At 40.5% G+C, this 22,231-nt stretch overlaps 1 protein-coding gene across 2 annotated transcripts in view; it reads left to right on the top strand.

Annotated features, from left to right (window-relative positions):
* Positions 1 to 22,231, top strand: part of cpne5a (copine Va) — a 54,590-nt gene that overhangs the window by 4,699 nt on the left and 27,660 nt on the right. Inside the window, exons 5-10 of one of the 2 annotated variants that reach the window (XM_088368727.1) lie at positions 6,992 to 7,032; positions 7,267 to 7,313; positions 10,788 to 10,891; positions 12,685 to 12,724; positions 13,663 to 13,677; positions 13,836 to 13,912. In XM_088368727.1, the coding sequence (XP_088224853.1) occupies positions 6,992 to 7,032; positions 7,267 to 7,313; positions 10,788 to 10,891; positions 12,685 to 12,724; positions 13,663 to 13,677; positions 13,836 to 13,912 (324 nt within the window). The remainder of the gene's footprint in view (positions 1 to 6,991; positions 7,033 to 7,266; positions 7,314 to 10,787; positions 10,892 to 12,684; positions 12,725 to 13,662; positions 13,678 to 13,835; positions 13,913 to 22,231) is intronic. The other variant, XM_088368728.1, reaches the window with a different exon arrangement.

Here is a 22,231-nt window from a genome sequence, read left to right as displayed (position 1 = left end):
TTAAATCAATACTGTCAGTTTAGCTTAGTGCAAAAAAAAAAAAAAAACATGGGCTCACAAATAAAATCAGTGTGGCTGTTTGAGCACAAAAGGTGCAGTAACACATATAGACAGAGAATACAACAATGTCAGTGAGGAAATAGGAAAGAAAAATAAATAATATTTAAAAGATATTGAGAAAAATTAATAAAATCACGAATCTTTGGGTGATGTATGCAAGGGCCCACTGTATGTTCCTTGGCCTCTGCTAAGAATGATGACTATGAAGTACAAAAATTGTTGAATCTTTGGCATGAGTTCTTGAGGTTTTCTTGTGTGTCCTGTTATTGTATGTCATTGACATGTCAACCCAGATTTGTGTTGATCAGTAAAACTGGAGTTGAGGGCTTCTTTTTTTCGTTCAAGGAGGTTCTTCTTGGTTATTTATGAAAAATTAATATTCGCTAAAATATACTCATCTGTTTCTCAGGCATATTGAGACCCACTGAAAGGTAAATAACTGATTCAAATGATAAGACACCATAGTCTGAATGCAGACTGTCAATGAGTATTTAGAAACAAAAGAAGCAAGGGTGATTCAGACGCCTCACAATTCTGTCTAATTTATTTAGTCAGCCCGAAACTCCCAGATTATCGAGCACTTGGAATTGAATTGTGGCGTGCAGCCTTGCAGGCGCTCTTATATTATCCACCAATATTACTGTGAGACACTTTGAAGAAGAAAAAGTGTGACAGGAGGGTGGGCGTCAGACAAGGGTCTTATCAAAGCAAGTGTGTATCCGCGTTACGGCATATGGCTCTGCGTCAAAAGTTCTGATTGGTTTGGCTCCAGGGTCAGCCAGTGATCGTAGCCTGGATCGTCTCCCTGCTTGGTTTTGCGCCAAGTTGATCCAATGACTTCACACAGCTGATTCTACAGTCTGTTCTCCAAAGGTGGGGGAACGGGTCACATGATGTGTGTCGAGCCAGACTGGACTGCCAAGTTTGCAATCTGCATTGATGCGAAGTTGCAGAAGGCACCCCAAAGTGAAAGTTGTGATGATCCTGGTGGGTTACATCTGTAGAATATATCGAGGTTCTATTGAAGTCTAGTAGTTGTTGCCCCATGTGTCTGAACAGTAGCTAAGATGTGGTGAAATTAAAGCGTGGTAGAGAATTTGAAGTGATGTGTTATCCAAGACCTGCTTTCCTTTTTCTATTGCTCCAACTTGTTTTTGAAGCTTTATGGTGAATGGCCTTTCACTTGTATAGGTAGCGCTTTTCTACCTTGAAGGTATTAAAAGAGCTTCAACACCGTCACCTGATTTCACACATTAATGATGCAGCTTCAGGAGCAATTCAGGGTTCAGCATTTTGCTCGAGGACACTTAGTAAATTGGGCATAACGGGATGTCCGTGAGATGAACCAATTGTGGAGCCATCCCTCATTTGCATTAAAATCAGGGCGGCGTGCTTGACATTGTGGATATAGAAATATACTCGCTTGGATTCATGGATGAAAATATTAATAAATAAAATAATTTTATAAATATCAATATTTTTAAGATGATTATGATTTTAGTTTGTTCAATGAATTGATTTCACTTGTTTGGGGCGCGCCAAATTTGTCTGTCTGTGCCACAATGAAATGCCCCCAAATCACATTACACCGGTTGCGCTACACAGTAGACCTCCTTTTAGCTAATCTAAAATGTCTTTTTGTAATCAAATTTGCAGATAAGCCAGTCGGCACAGCAGGTACACCCAGTGAGGCATTGCTACCAAATTCACAAAAACGCTAAACTAGGCCATTGCCCCTGCTCAAAAACAACAATGCGCTCATTTTTATGCTCTGCGCAGACTGCGTACTTTCTGCTATGAAATTGTTGGATGAATTGAAGTGAGGCAAGTCCGTTTGCCGTAACACCCAAGGAGTTGTAACATGCCCCCAAACATGCTGTACGTTGCACTAGCGCCTTGCCCCGTTGTATTTATTTATTTATTTATTTATTTATTTATTTATTTATTTATTTATTCATTTATTTATTTATTTCATCATTACTGTGCTTCTAATATGGATACTTTGTGTAACATTTTTGTTTGGTTGTGTGCCGTGTGATTTCAGATGATAGTTCAGTACAGGCTTGGAAACATTGCGCTTTAAAACCATTCCGTCAGCGTGACTGATTGATTGGAGCAGTGCAGCATCCAATCAATACATTCCATCGCTGGGAGGAGGGGGGGTGGGGGGTAACTAACACAATCAATCTGCTCCCGAGGGGGTCATTACCTTGGACGTGACCGCCGTCAGGAGCAGAATCCAGGCCTTCTGATTGACGCTCCCTAAGGGCGAAGCAACCATTTTTTGCACCGCTCTGTACTTCCTGTTCCCAGCTATGACGAATGTCTTACACGTCTTGAACATAGCTCAGATAATTTGACACAGAAAGTACGTAAGACTTAATTGACTTCAGTCAAGTGAATGGCATTTAAGTTTAATAGGTCTATCAGCACAGTGGCGTAGTGGTTACCATGTCTGTCTCACTGAGGAGAGTTTCCAGGTTTGAATCTTGGCACAGGCCATTCTGTGTGGAATTTGTGTGCAATCCCTAAAATGTCCATAGGTGCGGATGCTTGCCTATTCTTAATAGTAATAATAATGGTAATAATAATATTGACAAATGTTTAGAGTGATAAGCATAATACATCCAAATTTATATTGCACCTTTCAGGACACTGCTTTACATATCCTTGCAGATCCGAGAAAAAAAATGTTTTGACATGGACAGTGGAGTTATAAATGAGAATAGCTAATGCTGATTCCTTGGTATCATCCTAATGCAAACACAACGACACGCCTTGTTGAGTGTTCACTGTGCTCAGCGCTTCATCTTGTATCATTTGTAACACAGTGCAGTCGCTACGTGTTGACAGGAAGGGCGGGAAAAAGCCAAGAGTGAAAACAATGCGATCCCTCCTGTCTCAAGCTGGTTTTGTCACTATTCTCAGATGGCCCCTACGGCTCCAAAGAGTGTGTTTTATGAACACCCCACTGGTTTAGGAAATGTGAAATGACTGACAGGTTTACAAGCGTTACGTCATTGGAAGACTCTTTCTTCTGTGGCTCTTTGAACTTCTTACAGTCAGCGGATCCGTCAACAACAAAATCAGCTTCCTTTTCCACATTTTAGTCCATTAAAATTTTACAATAGCCTGCAGGATTTTTCTTGTCGCGGGTGAGAGTATACAATTTTATACTGCAAGTGTACACTCGCAAATGGGGTACAAAATTGGCTATGCATGCAAACAAAAACAAAAAAAGTTGAAAGCTAATCGACTGCCAAGGAACTATGTTGAGGTTTGGCGAAGCGCTTCATCTTGACGGGGCTCTAACCAGGGGCGAAGCTCGGGTTTTGCACCAAAGCGAGGGCTTCCCAGTGCCAAATTCTTAAATTCACCACTGTATTTAGCAACTTTTCGGACACATCTGGCCACTTTTTGTGGTGTTATTGAAGACTCTAAGACGCCCTCCGGAGAAGATATTCACCCATCCGTGTCCACACTGCAAATGAATCCACCACAGGCTCATTCAACCATATCATCCCATAAAGCAAGCGACCTTAAAAGTTCAATTGTATTTTTTGTCATGGAGGCATTACTTCATAACCACGCCTCCAAGTTACATTTTGTATTTAACTTGCAGTGTATACAGTCGGATTTCTTACAGCTAAAAAAATACTTATCTTAGCAAATATTATAGTATATATAGTAGTGTAGAAGGCCTAAGTGTTCATCAAAATCCAGAGAGGTTTTATTTGAAAAAGTTTTAATATTTTTGTGAGCGACTGTAACATTAATTACAGTTTAAACTTAACACTGTGCTTAATATGGGGTGGAAATGTGTACTTGAATAGGATTGAATTAAATTTACTGCACATAAAAGGTAATAAAATATAACGAAGGGGAAGTAACAATTTAATGTTTCCTGGTGAAGGCAGCAATCTTAAAATTCTACTTGGATGGATGAACAGGCAGACAGATCGATGGACAGACTGACAGGGAGAGCTCAAATTATAAATTGAAAAAAACAGAAGCAGATGAAGAAGTACCTTTAATCTGACAACGGATCTTTTTTTTTCTTTCTTAAACTTCAGCATGAGAAATAAATCAGCCAGACTCCCTTTGTAGTATGCTACTGTGATGGCCAGCAGTGACATACCAAAGACAAAGGCACTGCCAAGCGAAACGTTGACTGACTGCTTAACAGTTTAATTTAATACTACTGAGTAGCCCAGAAACCCGAGACTTCATTGATGTATCGTCTGCAAATCGTTCTCGGAGAGCAATGGCTTCCAAATGTCAATAGCCTCGACCACGGCGATACTTCCTGTATGATCCGCTGCTTCACTGGCTCACGGAAGGACAAAGGATGGCTGAAGGGTCAAGTCTGGAGCAGCAGCAGCACTGGAGAGAGTTTAAAAGTTCCCGTATGACATTAGAGACAACGATGGAAGGTGTACATTTTCAACTTTCCTTCACTTAGCTTTCTCCCGCACCCTGAGGCGCTCTTTATTTCTTTTCAAGTGAGCGCAGACACTGCATCTCCACTCACTTAGCGCTCTTTGAGCGGCACTCCTTTGTCTGACAGTGCCTCGAGCAAACAGGAGGGACGGACAAACGGACGCAGAGTAGAGCCCTGGCGGAAGTTGGTTGAGATGTTCCAAATGCATATTTTAATATGCATTTACCAAGATTCCAGTTCGACTCAAGGCCGTCGTTTAATTCAGCAAACTTCTGAATAATGGAAGCGAGGTTGAACCCATAATATGGCCGTGATTTGCTTATCATAACCCAAGTGTAAACGTTTTCTGGTATTAACCTTATGTTTAGCAGATGAACCTTACCTACAAGTAAATAATTTTAAAACTGACAAACTACTTTTGGGAGGATCTGGAGGGTCAAATTTTTTTTTTTTCCACCTCCAATAGTCGTGGTCATGGAATCTAATTTCCCAAGGGTAGGCTAAACCTTCACATGATGGTATTGGATGGAAAAAAATTGCCCCATAATTTGGTTTTACTTGACATTTCTCTTTTATATTGTTTATAATTGATCAATTTAGCATGATGTCATGTTCGGATTCTTTAACACAGTATTTAACGTGTTTTGATTGAATCACGTGTCGGCAATCAGAGTAACAAGTCACATGTGACTTTTTTGGGACTTTCAATGAGCGCTGCCGACTTCATTATCGTTTGTTGACATCTGCTTGACAAAAAATATACCTCCTCTCCAAAATGTCAAATGCAAATATGATGTGAAAAACTCTGAAGGAATTTAATTGCATTGAAGTGTTTGTGCGAAAAGTTAATGTTATCATAATCTCTGTCTGTGGAATATTCTCTCACTCCTCCCCATCTGGCCTCATTAATTCATGTGAGTATTGACTTGCAATAAAACACTCTTGGGTTTGGCCACGTAAGCCTACAGGAAAGTAACTTGAGATTGTGATGTGAATTGTTTTGTGTGGATATTCTTCTGTTTTGCTGCTGTGCAATTGTGAATATGACCAAAAGGATTTTGCAAAACCACTCAACATCTGATCAGCAGCTGAAAAAAGCTTATTCATGACAAAAGTTTGGATTTCCAAACTCAAAACTTCTTCAAACTCACTAATAAAATATTCAGTTAACATTTTCCATGAAAAAAATGGGAAATTCCGGGTAAAAACCTGAAAACTCTCCTCCAGAAATGATTAAAACGATTATAGCTAACATTTTTACTACTCTGGCAACACTACAGTGAAATCATAATTCTTCAATTCTTGCCATCATGCAAAGCAAATGTTTCATGATTTGATGGGATTGCCTGCAGTATTTCCATTTACTGAATCCTCGTAATGCAGAGCCAAACAAATGGCCAGGGAGACATCTGCTGACCTTCACTTTGGTGGCACCAGGTGTCTCTTCCTCATTCGTCTCCTCCTACACCTCCTTCATTATTCATTCTTCTCTCTGCAGGCCCGCAGTCGCAGTTAGCATCTCTTGAGCAAGTGAAGGAATTTCCATTTAAAATGCCTCTTTAAAGGGCAATTTGATGTAAAATTGAATTCTATATGTTGGTGTACAAATACCTGGGAGTCAGATGATGAATTCAACAACCAAGTCACTCTTACGTATTTGACTGACAGCAGCCATAATCTGCACCGTCATATTTTTTTTATCTGTCTGTGCATCTGTCCACAGCACTTTATTACAGTTTATCTATTGTTAAAGTATAAAACTGATTTATGGATCTGTCCATGTTTGAAATGTTTTTTTCAAGTTCTGACATTTAAAATCGTGTGGTAAAAGCGACCGTTTTGTTCCCTCAAGTTGGTGGCTGTGTTTGGTGCTAATGTGAGTAAAGTGCTAATGACTGTGGATGCCAATTGATGCTAAGCTGATACACAGAGTGAGTTAGTCACGGATTTTCCTTTTCTTATCTCTCATGATAATGAAGCTGACAATATTCCAACAGGAGTCAGGTCATCCCGAATGTAATACCTCACAAAGCCGCATTTGTTAGCCCCACACACGTCTCTGTGGCAGAGGAATTTGGAATGACAAGCATGCCTATGGTGCGCTGTTGCTTGGTTAAATCCTGTCCAAAAATCTCATCTCTATTCATTGAATTCTCACCAGTTCTGAGAGGGATGAAGATTGTTCCGACCTGCATGCAATTTATTTATTGGTGCAGCTCATCTGAAAAGACTTCATCGAGATCTGGATGTCTTTTTGTGGAGTTGCTAAGGAGATCCCTGAGAGGGAATGTCCTATTATAACTGTACCTAATATTTAGTCAATATCATTTTAAAGGAATCCCCTTGCTTTTTGCAAAGATTTGGGACGTAACACCTGACACCAAAAACATGAGGGGGAAAACAAAATTATTGTCACACAAAATGCTAATGACTTTAGGATGTCACCCTGTGGACTAAAAACGATTCTGACTTGTTTCTTCTCTCTTGCAGAAATCTCTTGGACAGAGACACGTTCTCCAAATCGGATCCCTGTAAGTTATTTTTTCTGTGTTTGTTTGTTTGTTTGTTTGTTTTAACAATGCATCTAAGCATTTATCGTGTTATTTAATATTTTAGACTCCTACCATGTTTGACATTAACCACTGAGTCTTAAGCGTTAACTGATGCGTTGACGTGGTCAGCACTTTTCTGCCAGCATCCTTCTTCTATTTCATTTGAGATGAAACTGTTCTGTTGATCTACTCTGGCTTCTCTTGTTTCCACAGTGGTGGTGTTGTACACGCAAGGTGTGGAATGCAAACAGTGGCGAGAGGTAAGACCCCCATGTCCGCCCGCCCACCCACCCACACCTCCCTCAGCTCACACAGGTCACCTCTATAAAACGCACATGACCGCCCACGCCGTGTTTGCATGTGTTTGCGTTTACATTGCTAATCACTGTGCGTAACGATCTCCCATGCAAGCCCCAGGCCATTGACCGCTAAGCCCCAATTAGACCCAGTGGTCAAATTGAAGCCTGTTTACTAACATGACATTATGAAACGAGGCTAGCTGATTGCTTTCAAGTAATGACTGTCCTACTCCAGTCCTCTGAGTGGCGCTAATGCGTTCTACGAAGTCAGCACCAACTTATCCATCTATATGCAAGCCCTTTTATTTCATTCTGATGAATCACAGCCCCAACTTGCAAGTGGACTGTAACAGCAAAAAATAAAATCAATCCTTCCATTTGTATCTCTAATGTGTTCTTTCTCAGAACAAAAATCTTGAAAAACAAATGGCAAGCAAAACCTGAAAAATGGTCTGATTGGTTTTCCCATATTTTTCTCTTCTCGGTCAATTTGAAAGAATTCCCTGCTGAGACCTCCCTTGCTATGCTACCAATCAAAACAAAAACACCCGCCGAGCAACAGATTCTCAGATGAAGGGTTATTGATATTGCTCATTACTTCCCTGGGCTACATTGTGTGTGTGTGTGTGTAATGAAGCCAGAGTATCACGCAAGAAGGCCAGAGCCTTTCCTCAAACCTCGAACCTCAGCTCTGTGAGGTAACTCTTCCGCCGCCATGAGCCAGATCTCAGAACCTTTGGGCCATCTCTTGCTGCTGACAGAACAGTCAAGCTGTGAGTTAGTGACAAATCGAAGTGGTGCGTGTAATGCGTTTTTTGTTTTTCTGGAGGCCGAGTGGGCTGCTTGGAGTACTTTTTGCTTACCACCAAGCCGTGATCCAATTATTCTTCCTGGGAACAAACCCTCCAACTGGTTGACACGCTTGTGAGTAAACTGAATTTTAAGAACCTCTGGAGAGCCGAGTTTAGACAAACACTGCGACCTAATCTCAGTACTTGTCATGCCTAGAAAACACAACATAAGCGTTTGCAGCCACAACTGCTCTATGTATAGATTTGAGGACTCTCTGGTTTTGGGGTGGAAGTGGATGTATAGATTTAATTTTATGCCCGTTCTTTGCCTGGTTTGGCTTGCTTCGCGGGTCATGTATCATAATCTTATTTCAATCTACTCACATATTTCAATTTGCTCAGTGTACTAAGTGTGTAAAGGCTAATATACACACAGCCATCAGTGATTTATCTGTTGCATGAATATTTTACAGTATGCAAATACAGTTTTATTGTACCTTCTGCCATCTAATGAATGAGCATTGACGTGCTCTGCCTGTCACAATTCATTATTGGAAGAGATAATGATCACAGATTACCACATTATCTGTGGAGTAAACCACTGAGCCGTACCGTGAATAAACTTTAGCATTACCCTTCAAAATAAATGAATGACTGATACATGATTTCAAACCGGCATCTTTGCAACCAGTAAAGCAATTTCCAGACCATTTTGCATTAGCTTTTTATAGCTAGCTACTTAGATGCAAGACTCTGCTACTTCCACTTACAACCCAGGCTAAACTAAGCTCCTCATCGACATGCAAAGATCTCAAACCAATTGAGATGTTGACACTTGAGCCATTTACTATTTTCCCAGTAGACAGGGCTTTGGCATCATCCTCTGGTGCCTTAGGGTGTTACAAAAAGATTCTACGGAAGAAGAAAATTGTGACTAGCGAATTGCAAATATGCAGGGGGTTTACTGCACATTTGTGATCATTTCCAGAGAAATAAAATTATACTGGATAATTTCCCACGGCACACCTGATGATATCTCATGGCAGTGCTTGGGAATGACTGTTCGAGCGGTGCTGGAAAATGAATCAACATGCCATCTCCTCTTGCCAGTTCTGAAAGAAGGAAGAAGACAGGACAAAGAGTGAGCAGCACCACATGTCTGCTTCGTCTGCTGCTGCTGATTTCTCATTCGTTGCTGATGATGGCTGCTGGTTGGAGTGTAGTATCACTTGGAGTAAAACCTCATTTATTTCTCTTACTCCGAGAATAGGATGTAGCAGTTACAATGCGTAACATCCTAGATGCTGTCGTAACAGCAGATCGTATGTTCGATCCACCGAGTCTTGTATCAAAGTGGGTGAGGGCGCAAATAATTGAATCAAGGTAATTAGAGTGACACTATGAAGTGTTTTCCTTTGGCTTTTTCTTTTTTTTCCCTGTAGCATGATTGTGCAATTATTCTGTATTGCTAATGCAATCTCAGTTGATGAATTCCTGAAGACCCATACTGCGATACAGTGAGGTCTTGCTATAGACTACATTTTTCATTAAGTTTTGATTACGAGTGATGGATTGACGAACGGACGGATGGATGGACATTTTCAGATGAGTTGAACTCTGACAAATCACGAGCCTATGTTGATCTACGAGCTGTCTCCCAAGACACATGGCAAGGAGATTTATTCTCTTGGTGTGGAATTGCTCGCTAATGACATCCGGTTTATGTGATCACTTTATCTTCCTGGACTGTCCGTTTAGTTGCACTCAAATCCCACACACGGGTAGCACTGCCAGGGTCACCGCTCCACTCCTGTTCTGTTTGCTACACACTGCATATCTTCCACACAGTGTGTAAGAATGCTTTGTTTCCCATTTCTTTCTTGTTATGTGCTGTCCTGTCCTGTCCTATTAACCTCTGGTTATGTCTCCGTCTCACAATTTGTAGCACTGCCTTCCCACTGCATAAATTGATTAAATTTAATACCGATGTAATGTTAGTCTTAATGAATATTCATCCAAGCACAAAGGAAATGGGAGTATAATAATCTCATAATATAATGGATTAAATAACAGATTTACCATACTGTTAAACACGACAGGTAAAAAAAATTGAATATGATGTGAATGTCAGTGTTCTGCCGACACTAAACCGCCATTTTATAAATTGGGTCTTCTCACACAAGACAAACTCACAATAGAGACAAGTGGCTGTCCATACTTTGTTTTGACAACTGGGAACTTTGGTCATCTGTTGTTCAAATTTGGTGCATAAATTCATTAAGCTAAGTTCTGCAGAATTGTATGTACATAAAATGTAGTAAATACAATGCTTGCAATAAGATGTACTTTTACGATACTGAAGATTGTTAAGGTTGGAAAAACACATTTGATGTGGGTATTAGACATGGAAAAGTACAAATACAACATACAATAATGACTGAGAAAATATTCATGTGCTTTTCATGTGCTTGCGATAATCATCATTATGGAGAAATTGGTATTCTATAGATTCATTTATTATTATTATTATTGTTATCATATTTGTATGAATAATAATGTCTCACGCTTCATTTATATAGACGTGATGTTGTGATAGAATCATTGCAATAAACTCATCTTGCCATCTCTCCATGTTTTGACACAGTTCGGGAGAACGGAGGTGATAGACAACACACTGAACCCAGACTTTGTCAGGAAATACATCCTGGACTATTTCTTCGAAGAGAAGCAGAACCTGCGCTTTGACGTGTAAGTTATCCACTTTGATGAGCTGCTCGGAGGACTCGCTGAGGCCGACTTGTGCGTGATCCACATGTGAGAGCTGCTTCAAATCTTTCCTACCACATACTCCATATAGCTTACTCGCTCATGCTCACAGCCAACAACTCAAAAGGGGGTCACTATCCATCCATTTTTTATAAATGAGTCACGTAAGAGACATTTCAATATTCAGGATGTGTTTCAATAATGACAATCTAGTCGGGTTAGAGGCATGAACAACAAAAGAGCTGAATTCGAATTTATCCACTATATGCACCTTTCTTGAACCTCAAATAAATTTCACATGACGTTTGATGCCCCCGACATTTTTGCTTGACTTTATAGAGGGCTTTTATTAAGACGCATGCGAGAGAAAAAAAAAAAGTCCGCAACCTAATCTGTCTCAGGTGGTAGACTTGATTAAGATGAGCATTGTCAGTGCTAATGAGTGTCTGTACTGCCAACATTAGACTGGGGAAAGGCAATGTAGCAGCACACAAGAAATCTTCCTGTTCATTCGGGGACTTGTCTCTGCAGTGCATACATCATTTGCTATCCTAACACGTCAGGTTAATTTAATATAATTTGCAGTTAAAATTGTGCCTCGCAAATCTGCTTCTCATGCTGAGGAGACATTAAATATACCCCCATGTCCTTATTCGCTCGTCCTTTAACCTGACTCTCATTTCCTCCTCGTCTCACTCCTCTCCTGAGGAATTATTCATTGGCACTGAGTCTCAATGGACCGCTATGAGAGTGATACATATTTCATATAAACTTTTATCCTTAATCTCCCCCCCCCCCCCCGCTGTCAAAGTAAAGCAAGTCTTATAAAACTTGGCAAGATCCCATGTGCGGGGCCCTTTTGCATGCACACACACACACACACACGAGGGCTGCAAAGGTCCATTTGCCAAGGTACTCAGTCCACATATTGTAACAGTAAAAAGAAATATACGTATATATTGATGATAGTATTGTCGATATGATATATCTGTGTCTGAAACAGAACATGACTGGTGTTGAATCCAAAGTCAATGTGTCACTTAGAGGTGCACAGCGTCATTTAGAGATCCTTTATCCCAATGAGCAGGTCAGCGGGGTGCACTTTCATTTTGAGAGATGCAAAAATCAATTGACGGACGTTGGACTGAGCACCCCACATTTCTCCTGAAACTCAGAGATGTTAAAAAGACTGCTGTGTTTTGCTTTATCATAAGCGCCATTTCCCTTGTGGACATCTCCTGAGAGTTTGGTACTCTTCATTTGCATACTATCGTGATGAGAGTGTGGACAGCAGGGAGCCTCTCCCTTTGCAATTAGAGGGACTCATTTACATCTCTCTTTTATCACAGGAGGAGGATGGGGAGAAGGAAACCAAGGCCTTCTGGAGTTTAATTACTTTTACGTTGACTGGCAGACGCATGCGACTTAAAGCCTTGTTTACACAAGATTTAGATCTTTTTTTTTTCTTCAAAGGAGACAAATTCCACATTTTATTTAAGCATGATTTGAATGAGTTCCCAGGTGCCTTACTTACTGTATGGGTCAAATTTGGGTCATTAGACAGCAATAAATATATATATACATATATATTTTTTTTTCATAGCTTGATGACTTTTCCAAAAGTTGCCCATGAAAAAAAAAAAAAGATGCATTTCTGATTGGTGTGCGGCTGCACAGTTGTCTGGCTTACTCAACCTTTTCTACGCAGCTCATCTGTGCCATTGTTGGTAAGTGGAGCACTTTAACATGCTAAAGTGCTTTCTTTGTGTTTTCAGGTTTGATATTGATTCTAGAAGTCCCGATCTGGCCAAGCATGTAAGTAAAGCTCCGTGTCTGTGGAGCAGGATCTTAAGTGCACGTCGTAGACCCTCAGTGCGATTCATCATGCTTTTTTTTTTTTGCTTTTTTTTTTTTACATATGCGCCTGTCTTGAACCTTTTGGTTGTCTGCAAATCAAAGTACGTGTATATGCCATCTAAAAACTTCCATTTGAGAAAATGATGCATCATGTGCTAAAATTGTTTTGCTTTTAATTCCAGCACTGACAAAGTGGATAACATATTTTTAATTCCCCTGGAGATACACTAATCAACATTATGGTTGCAGCACACACTCAAGCATGCAGAAGTTTCACACTTTTATTTCAAATGAGAAACTAAGCTCTGTGCATGATTGCTGTAAGGTTTCGCCACATCAGCTTTCCAATTTCATTCTGGAAAAACAACAAAAAAAGACTGTGATTTATTTTCTAATTAATGACATATATATATATTTGAATATAGTAATCCTAGTTAGCAACCTGCCCATCTACTTCACCCAGAACTAACATCAACAACTTCTCTCTCTACCTACTCAGCTACCAAATGTGTATTCTGAGCGAAACACTTATGCTTTGCATACGACCAAACATTCCTGCATCTGTGTTTCTTTTTCATTTTCTATTGTGAAGTTTTGCTGTGTGCTGCAGAAGCAGATGGCTTCTAAAACCCTTTCCAGTACGACTCTTGTCATTTCATCCTCCTTCCCATTCCCCCATCGCCATCATGCCCACCCAATCTTACCCAAATCGACCCCTTTTTGCTCTCCATCTTGCTTGATGATGATTTAAGTAGCGTGTGCTTTCTGCTCTCTTGTGTCATTGCTACTGCTGCCCGGTCTCTCTCTCTTTCTCTCTTTTGCTTTCTTGATTTCCTTCTTTCTCTTCCTCCTCCTTCTCCTCTTCCTCCTCCTCCTTCTCCGCAATTGGGAAAAAGCCGGCCGACTTTAACGTACGTGTCTGCCTCAGATGTCCTCTCAATTCCGATTGTGCAATGCTTTTAATGATGCTCAATTACTTTCTTTGTTATTCCCGCCTGAACATGCCGCCCGTCCCTTTGCCCGAACCTGCGCCGTGTCTCCGTGGCTCTTACTGTCCCCCTCATGGCAGGACTTCCTGGGACAGGTCCACTGCACACTGGGGGAGATTGTGGGCTCTCCCGCGAGTCGCCTGGAGAAGTCTCTCAGGTACGTCTGTCCTATTTAGCCTAATTTCCAACAAACAGTACCGCCGTTTAAGCACTCAAGGTCTCAAGGTGCCAAATCTGGCCTTAATTAGAATTATTTCATTTGGCACCATGAAGGAAATACATTGTCAAATTCACAGTTCTTGCTAAATAGATATGTTGGTTTTAATTCTGGCAGAAAATGTACTCTCAAATGAGTTTTTATTCAATTTATTATTATTTAGATTCATTATTCAAGCTTTTCAGCTTTTAGAAGCGTTTGTATACATAACAAACGCAGGTGGCAATTCTGCATGTAGTAAGTCATAACGGCCCTCTGAGGGAAATCCTACGATGTGGCCCACGATCAAAATAAGTTTAACACCCCTGCTCAAGAAGCTTTCCAATTTTTTTTGAATGGGAGAAGCTCAAAGCTCATTCATATGTGTCGCGTTATTTCCTCTTGATGTCACCCGTCGGAACATAATCAAGGCGATGATCCATATGTCAAACTGGATAGAGCCATCTGTGACTACATCAGCCTGAACCATAAGACCATGTGCTCACCAAAGGAGGCGGCTAATTGAACACAACCGAGGGCTTACTCAAAGAAATGACTGTCATTAGCAACGCAATCTAGCGGGAAAATTAGATTCCAAATCCTGTCAGACTCAAGCTGTTTTTTTTTGTGGTTTAAAAATGCTTACTTTCATTGGGTTGGTAAGGGAATATGAGATTATCTTTTTTACCAATTTAAAGGAAGGGGAGCAACAATTGATTTGTTCTGTATTGTTCTAATCTGGTGCGATTCACAAGTCAGTTGTTAGCATTTCAGGCCCGATTGTTTTAACAAGTCAGGTGCAATTGTCATTACACATCACGTGTGATTGTCTTTACATCACGTGAGAGTGTGTTTACATGTCCAGGTGCCAACTTTTCACTTCAGGTGTAATTGTCCTTACATGGCAAGTGTGATTGTTGTCACCTCGGGTGTAATTGTCTTGCCGTCGGTTATGATGGTCTTCACAGGTCAGATGTGATTCTTTTCAGGGTTCAAGTGTGATTGTGTTCACACAAGTGTAACTACCTTCACAGTTCTGTTCTCATTGTATTTAGATGTCAGTTGTGAAATGTTGTAAAATATGCTTGTGTTTACATGTTAGGTGTGATTGTCTTCAGAGGCTAGACAGATGGATAGATAGGCAGGCAGACAGACAGATAGACAGGCAGGCCTAATAATTGGATTTAACACTTCTCCACACATTTTTTTCTTCTTCACACAAAAAATACGGTGACGGTATTGAATGTGGTAGCGAAAGTGCCCTTTAGTGCTGATAACAAAATGAAAAGCAGCAAACCTTGGGCTGCGAACACGTCAACGGTATTGATTCTGCTACTCAACCGATGCAACATCTCACTTGGCAGCGGCAGCTGGTGATGGTATTTCAGATAGAGTTGTTGATAGGTTTCTATTCAGTCCTTTCCGTTGGGAAGATCTGAGACCCAATATTTGTTAATAAGTAATGGCGCGGCTCCATTTCCTTGTCATGCAGCCAACGGTTCTGAAACCAGGACTCAAGGAATGCAAGTAGAAAGGAAATGTGTTAGCTATGCTTTTAAAGGAGCCCTCCTCAAGGCACGTTGCTTTCTAAGGTCCCTTTTCCTCCAATTTTACACACTTCACCTCTCATCTACCCTCCCTCCTTATAGCCACTTTCCTGGACCACTCAATGTGCTCTCCAAATCCACATCCTCTAACCTCTATTTTAGTTTTCTCACCGACCCACCATGCGCCTTTGGTCTCTCCTACCGTCGGTATTTTATGACTGATCAATTGTATTTGACGAATTGCCGTGTGAGATCCGATCTGTTCTAAATTCCACCCTCGTGCTTCCCATGCTTGTTTTAGAATTGGTGAGATTGTGCCAGTCTAACTAATGTTGACATCTGTATGAAATATAATGGCAATGAACCGGGGCTTGGCGGCACAGAGGGTTTGGCACATCTGTCTTGCAGTTCTGAAGTTGTAGGTTTGATTCCAAACTTCCTGTGTAGAGCAGGGTTACAATCATGCTGGACCTTTCATTACTCCCTTGAAACTGCTGGGCTGAAAATGGGACCGACCTACTAAGTTAAAAAAAATGGGTTGTTTTAAAACAATCCAGGAAATTGGGGGTCAAATTAGCAGGTCGGTTCAATTTTGAACCAAATTGGGCTGTTTTTGAACCAGCAGTTTTATGAGTGTAGAGTTAGTTTTTATTTCATTTTGACTTGTGTTTTTTAAGATTATGTTTATTTTTTTTTTAGGTTTTAGAGAAAAATTGTTGGCTCATGTGATTTTTTTATTTATTTCAAAAATGCTTCATTTTAGCATTGATTAGTTTTAGTATTACTTTGGGATTTTTATAGTAGATTAAAGTGCAATGCCGAACACAACTGTTCAAACTTTTGTACGACTTTATAGTAATACCATATTAAATATGTTAAAAATTAACCCTGAAAGCTTGTAAAAAAATTAATTGACAAGGACGAAAATGAAACTGATGACATTTTTTAAATATATAGTAGTTAGTTCGGTTTATAAACAGAAAATGCAGTTTCAGTTAGATTAGACCTTATTATGAAGTTTATATTCTGTTTATGGTTGAGTGGGTTTTCGCTGCATACGCAAACAAATTTGAAAAATGTATGTTCCAGTCAAGCCCGAAATTATTCATACTCCTGGGGTTTGAACATTAGATTGACTGAATTGTGTGCAATTTGGCCGGCAACCAATTGATAGGCTGCAGCTCACCTATGAACTGTTAAGTGCTACAGAAAATGAATGTGGAGCTGTGTTTTTTTTTTTTTTTAGATCAATGTTCTTTATACATTATAATCAAAACAACAGTTTCCATCTATATTTATTAGGACCATCGAAGCAATGACAGTCCTAAGCCTTTGTTTATAATCGGCTTTTAAAGAGAGACATGCATTATTGTTGTTGATGGTTGAACAAATGGAAGGCTAAATGAGTGACCGATGCAGGTGAAAGGCTTGGGATGTTGCGCGGAGCCCGTGGGAAGCGGTTGCATATGTTACAAGATAATGGAGTTCATTATACAGGCGGCATTAACCTTTTACCGCTGGCCCGGCAACTTGTATAGGCACGCTGTAACATTGAAGCGCCTCTGAGAATAGCGTGTGCACAAAGCCATTTCACTGCATCCATTGAGATGCAGCAAGGACGGATTATATTACGTTAGATCGAAATTCCATTTCCTTTTCCTTGACTTTCATTACATATTTTGCCACTGAGATCAATTCTATTAGTAATTAATTCCAAACTGTCACTATACCATCATTGAAAGTTTTCCTCTTTTGCGAAGATGACGCCATTTATAGAAGAGCTGGGGGTTTTCTTCTTTTATAGTTTGTGCGTTTGCACCAGTACGATGGCTGAAAGCTCCCTCGAGCGGCAACGACGGCGCGCATGGGAGGTAAAGTGAACTCTTGCCGCTCGTCAATCTATTCATCGAAAGAAAATGAAGTGCAGATTGTACCTACGGTCTACTTTAAGCACCGTGGGGAGGTCAAGGCAACCCTGTGATATGAATGCCATTATTCAGCAGTGGCCTGAAACTAAAATGGAGATAAAGGCCAGAAGACATCTGTAAATACAAAAGTTGTGTAACAACAAAAAGAAGGGAGCATTGCTCTTCAAAGTGGGATGTTCTGCTCTTGCTGCGGGCACATGAAATGATATAATGTCAAGAAAATTACCCTGGCTCACCAAAATGGAAAGAACAGCTTGACAATGACACTGAAAAGTATTTTTCACATTTTCTTATGTAAAGTTCTACACACCATAATGACCACATGAATTATTCAAAAGAAATCACTTTTAATCTTAAGTGGACATCAGCACAGAAAGTTTTTCATTGCCTCTGTTACACATGTACAAAAGCCTTTGCTAACTGTGCAGTGATGCAAGGATGCATCTTTGTGTAGTTTGCCACTTTCTCTTTTGTGGTACATTTTAAGCGTCATCAAATCTCTCCAGAAATGTGCCATTGAAATTGGATGAACTACTCAATGGACCTCCACACTGCTTTTCAACTGAAAACAAATATTTCTATGAAACCTATCTGGATGAACGGATGTTACTTTGACATCTGGGTTTGTTTTTCTCTGCTGCACTGTGATTGGCCAGGCCACGTTTTGGAGACATGGCATTGTGTTGTTGACCAGTCAACAATACGTAGTGCTTAACTGTTAAATAGAGGCAACTCTTCTCACTGAAGAACATTTTGTGTTTTAATGTCGTTTGAATTAGCACTTTTTAAAAACCCTGCTGAGGTGACGGATTATGGATGCTTATCGATGTGTGACGATTAAGAGGATTAGTTGTATAATCCCCCTTTCATGCCTTTTGGAAACCTTGTGGTCTTCTTTTGAGGTGAGATGTGGTTCTAAGCATTCACGGTGGCATTGGGCCAGATTACTGCTGCTCCCTGACTCACCTCTGTCACCGGGCACATATGCTCATTCAGGCCACTGTTGATTCAGTGCGATTTCCTTTGCAATGAAATTATTCTGTTAAGTGGCAACTTTCCAATGGCTTAACTTTTTGGCTGGAATTATGCTGCATGCTTCAAGCGACGCAATTATTTTTTGTTTAGCGCTGACACATTTGACTTTTTAATGTTTGTATACAAACAAAAAAAAAGTTGTCCATGCCCACCTATCAAGTGTGAAATTAAAGGGGAAATTAACCTCAAAGTTTTGTTTGTAATAATATGTTCTGTGCAGTCCAATTTGTTGAAACAGTGTTCTGATTAATGCAGTGTTTGTGGAAGATGAAAAATGAAACTGATGGAGATTTAAGTTGTCAACCCTATCATCCACCTGTTTTGATCCATCTCAGTGGGTGGCCATTTTGCCCCTTGGTGTCTACTGAAAATGACATTGCAGTTGCCAGGTCTCAGGTCACAACCAATCACGGCTCCCCATTTTTCTCAAGCTGATCTTTAAGTGTCAGAAATGCTGCTCTAGTTCAATGGTTCCTTCCCTGCAGTTGGAGATGAGCAGAATGTTTATGGCACTGGCTTGGCACTCGTTAATTTGCCACACATTCTGGGCTCTGCTTCCACTACTAGAAGAAAGCAAGGACAAGCAAGCGATAATGTAAATAATGTCAAACGGGTTATAATTTGACCTGCAACAAAACAGCAGGTTTATACCAGACCAATGAAACTCAGTGTAATCTTAAATATTAGTATAATTTATACATGATTGAATTATTTATGTGTCTTAATGTTTCTACCGAGCATACGGCTGCAAACATGAAGACCGCACCCTGCACCAGCCGCTGTATGAGAAAAAAAAAAAAAAAAAGAATCATCTTCTTGCGTGCTCACACTCGGACTGTTGAGCAGACAGCACCTCCCCTTTCCTCTGATGTGACACGTTGCAGCGTTGTTAAATATCAAGAGCATCCCTCATATTAATGACCTCGTGTGAGCAGCATCAACAATTACTTCCTTCCTCCTCTCTCTTTTCGAGTATAATCTCTCCCCGACAAACAATTTGGAGAGAGAGAGATGGCGACAGAGCGAGAGAAAATAAAGTAAATCACACAATTATAAAGATCTGAATTTTATAACTCATCTAAAAGCTGTGAGGGCTGCATATAAATTAGCATCTGGAACATTGATGTCAAACTCAAGGCTCGGGGGCCAGAAACGGCCCACCACATCATTTTATGTGGCCCGCAAAGACAAATTATGCATCAACTTCGTGTCAATACTAAAATTTGAAATTGTTTTCACGAGGTATTTCTAGCAATTACCATTCATCATTTTAAATATTAGATTTTTTTTATTGTAGTCTCTGATTTCAAAAATAGTTATTTAAAATTTTGTTCATTTTTGTAGCCTATACTGTATATAATAAAAGGCGTTGATGGTCATAATGGCCCGCCGAAGAAAACTATGACAACGATGCGGCCCGAGACAAAAATGAGTTTGACACCCTTGGCTCTGGAAGAACATCTCTACAATCTACTGTCTCAATATGCAGAAAAGCAGCGACTTCTGCTTAAGTTACTACCAGTACCAGAAAACTGGACCCCTTCATACCAGTCCTAACATCTTTACACTGTCTTCCTGTCAGTCAATGAATAGATTTATAGACCCTATTTTCATGCCCAGCACAGGAGTAGTGGAAAGCAGTCGCATTTTCTTTTTGAGGGGCGGGATTGGGTGTGTTCATAGAGGTGAGCAGGTGGAAATGGGTGTTACCGCGGTTGTGGTAGTGAACACAGACAACTTGTTTGTCGAAGCGACTCCCCTCCGTTCCTTTAAATTCAGTGCACGAAAAGCTGCGTCTACGTGGCAGAAGCAAAAACAAATTCAAAAAGTCCTTTTATAAAATACAGCATTTCCATTTGAAGAATGCTGTCTGCCTCAATTATACGTCCGCGTTATTTTATTTCCTCTTGTTTTTCTTCATTAATCCCCTGCTCCAGCGCCATTTATGGTATGCTGTTTACAGAGTCGTCTTTTCGGCCAGTGGCTCGCAAAGGGGTGGGGCAAAGGCCCTGAGTGCCCCCCATGTCAAAAACATTTTTTGAATGGGCAACAAAATTAGGCTGACTCAGATGCATGTGTGTCAGCGAACGGAAATATTACCCAGAACCTCTGCCAAATATTTCCAAGGTGCTTCATTCTCAGGGCACAAGAGCTGATGCTGGAGCGGAAACAGCAAAGCACACAAGACTATCATAAAGCACCACTGAGCTCATTTGCAGGGTGAGCCGCTGCAGATTCGCAAGCTGTTGGCTCGCATTACCTACAGCAGGCCGTGTCTGTAAAGCAGGTTAGCGCGGGAAGCTGCACGTTTCACATTGTTTCATCATCAGTGATGCAAGGAGCATTCCAATCACCAGTCGATATAGAAAAAAAAAAAAAACGTTGGGAGATAAATTTACAGTGACTGTATTGTTTACCACATTTATTACAATTTCAAAGTATTCTCAACATTTGTAGGTGTTTAGAATGATCATCAGCAGGTTCTAGGCTAGGTGTTCTTGTGATGATCCAGTAGATTCTCGTTGTCCACTGCCTAGTGGTGAACATGAAAGTTCTACGGATCGGCAGGTCGATATTCTACTCCATGTTTTAGTGGAGATCCAGAAGGTTTTGGTATTGCACTATGAGGTTGTGAACATCAGGGAGGCAGCAGAGATTTCAGATCATGGGTCACCAACATGTTTCCTCACAGGAACCAGGTGGCTCCCACACGCCGCTGGCCTGTTCTAAAAATAGCTCACTATGAATGAGACATTATGGTTTCCTTGGAAGATTGTGATTAGTCATGATTAGTCTTAAATTGTCATAGATGAATTTAATTAAAAATAACATAATTCAATTTATTTTGAGCAAATTTGTCATTAAGATATGTACCGGTCGCACTTCACATTGAGCAGTACATTCTCTCACACGCTTTCATCAAGGATAAATAATTAGAAACATATTTTGCTGGGCAATAGCAAGCCAGGTTTTTATTAGATTGACAAAGATGGTACTCGATTTCACCGTGGGTGTTTGGCCATCCCCCTCGGCAGTGGGGATCTACTCAGCGCAGCAGAGCCCGGAATGTGCAAATGGACACACACCCCGATACAACCCCGCCATGTCAGCACAAAGTTTGTGCTGCATTTCGGAAGCTAACACTGTTACCTAACACTAAACTGCAGACCCCACAAAAATGGCTCACACACACACACCTGTGATAGCACTGAAATGCTGGTTAAGTTTTGGCTTTGACATGATACTAAGTGTTCTACCATTCTGGAACTTTAACCAGCCTAACTGCAAAGTCAGCGCCTGAGAAACTCACTGCTTGGTTGCATAAATTGTTAATTGTTTGGCCAACCTTCAGAAATATGCAGATAAGTGGAGATGGACTGAGTCATTTAATTTCAAATTTGGATGGACTATTTTTATACAAGATATTAAAAAGTCACTCATCTCCCCTTTTAGCACTCAATAACATGCAGCTGATTAAAAAGATTCTTTTGAGGCCAACACATTTTAAAAATGACTGCAGTGATGACTCGACCACTATGGCTTGGCCTCAGCTGTGAAACGTTTATTGGCTCCTCGGAGGTTTCCATCAAACGACGACTCGGCCCGAAACATCAATAATTCAAGGACGCTTAATTCACCTTGAAAAGGGTCTCCGCAGAATTTGAAGAAGCAACGAGAGAGTGCCAGCCCTTGACGCTTCATTCATATTCTCACCTCGTTAAAAGATCAGGCGTCACAGGGGCGCCTGTAGGATTTGTAATAAGAGCTGC

Source organism: Syngnathus floridae, chromosome 2 (genome assembly GCF_059516105.1).
Source record: "Syngnathus floridae isolate MCC-2025c chromosome 2, RoL_Sflo_1.0, whole genome shotgun sequence".
Classification (NCBI taxonomy): Eukaryota; Metazoa; Chordata; class Actinopteri; order Syngnathiformes; family Syngnathidae; genus Syngnathus; species Syngnathus floridae.
The sequence above is the reverse complement of the archived record's forward strand: the minus strand, read 5'-3'. Positions and strand labels throughout refer to the sequence as shown.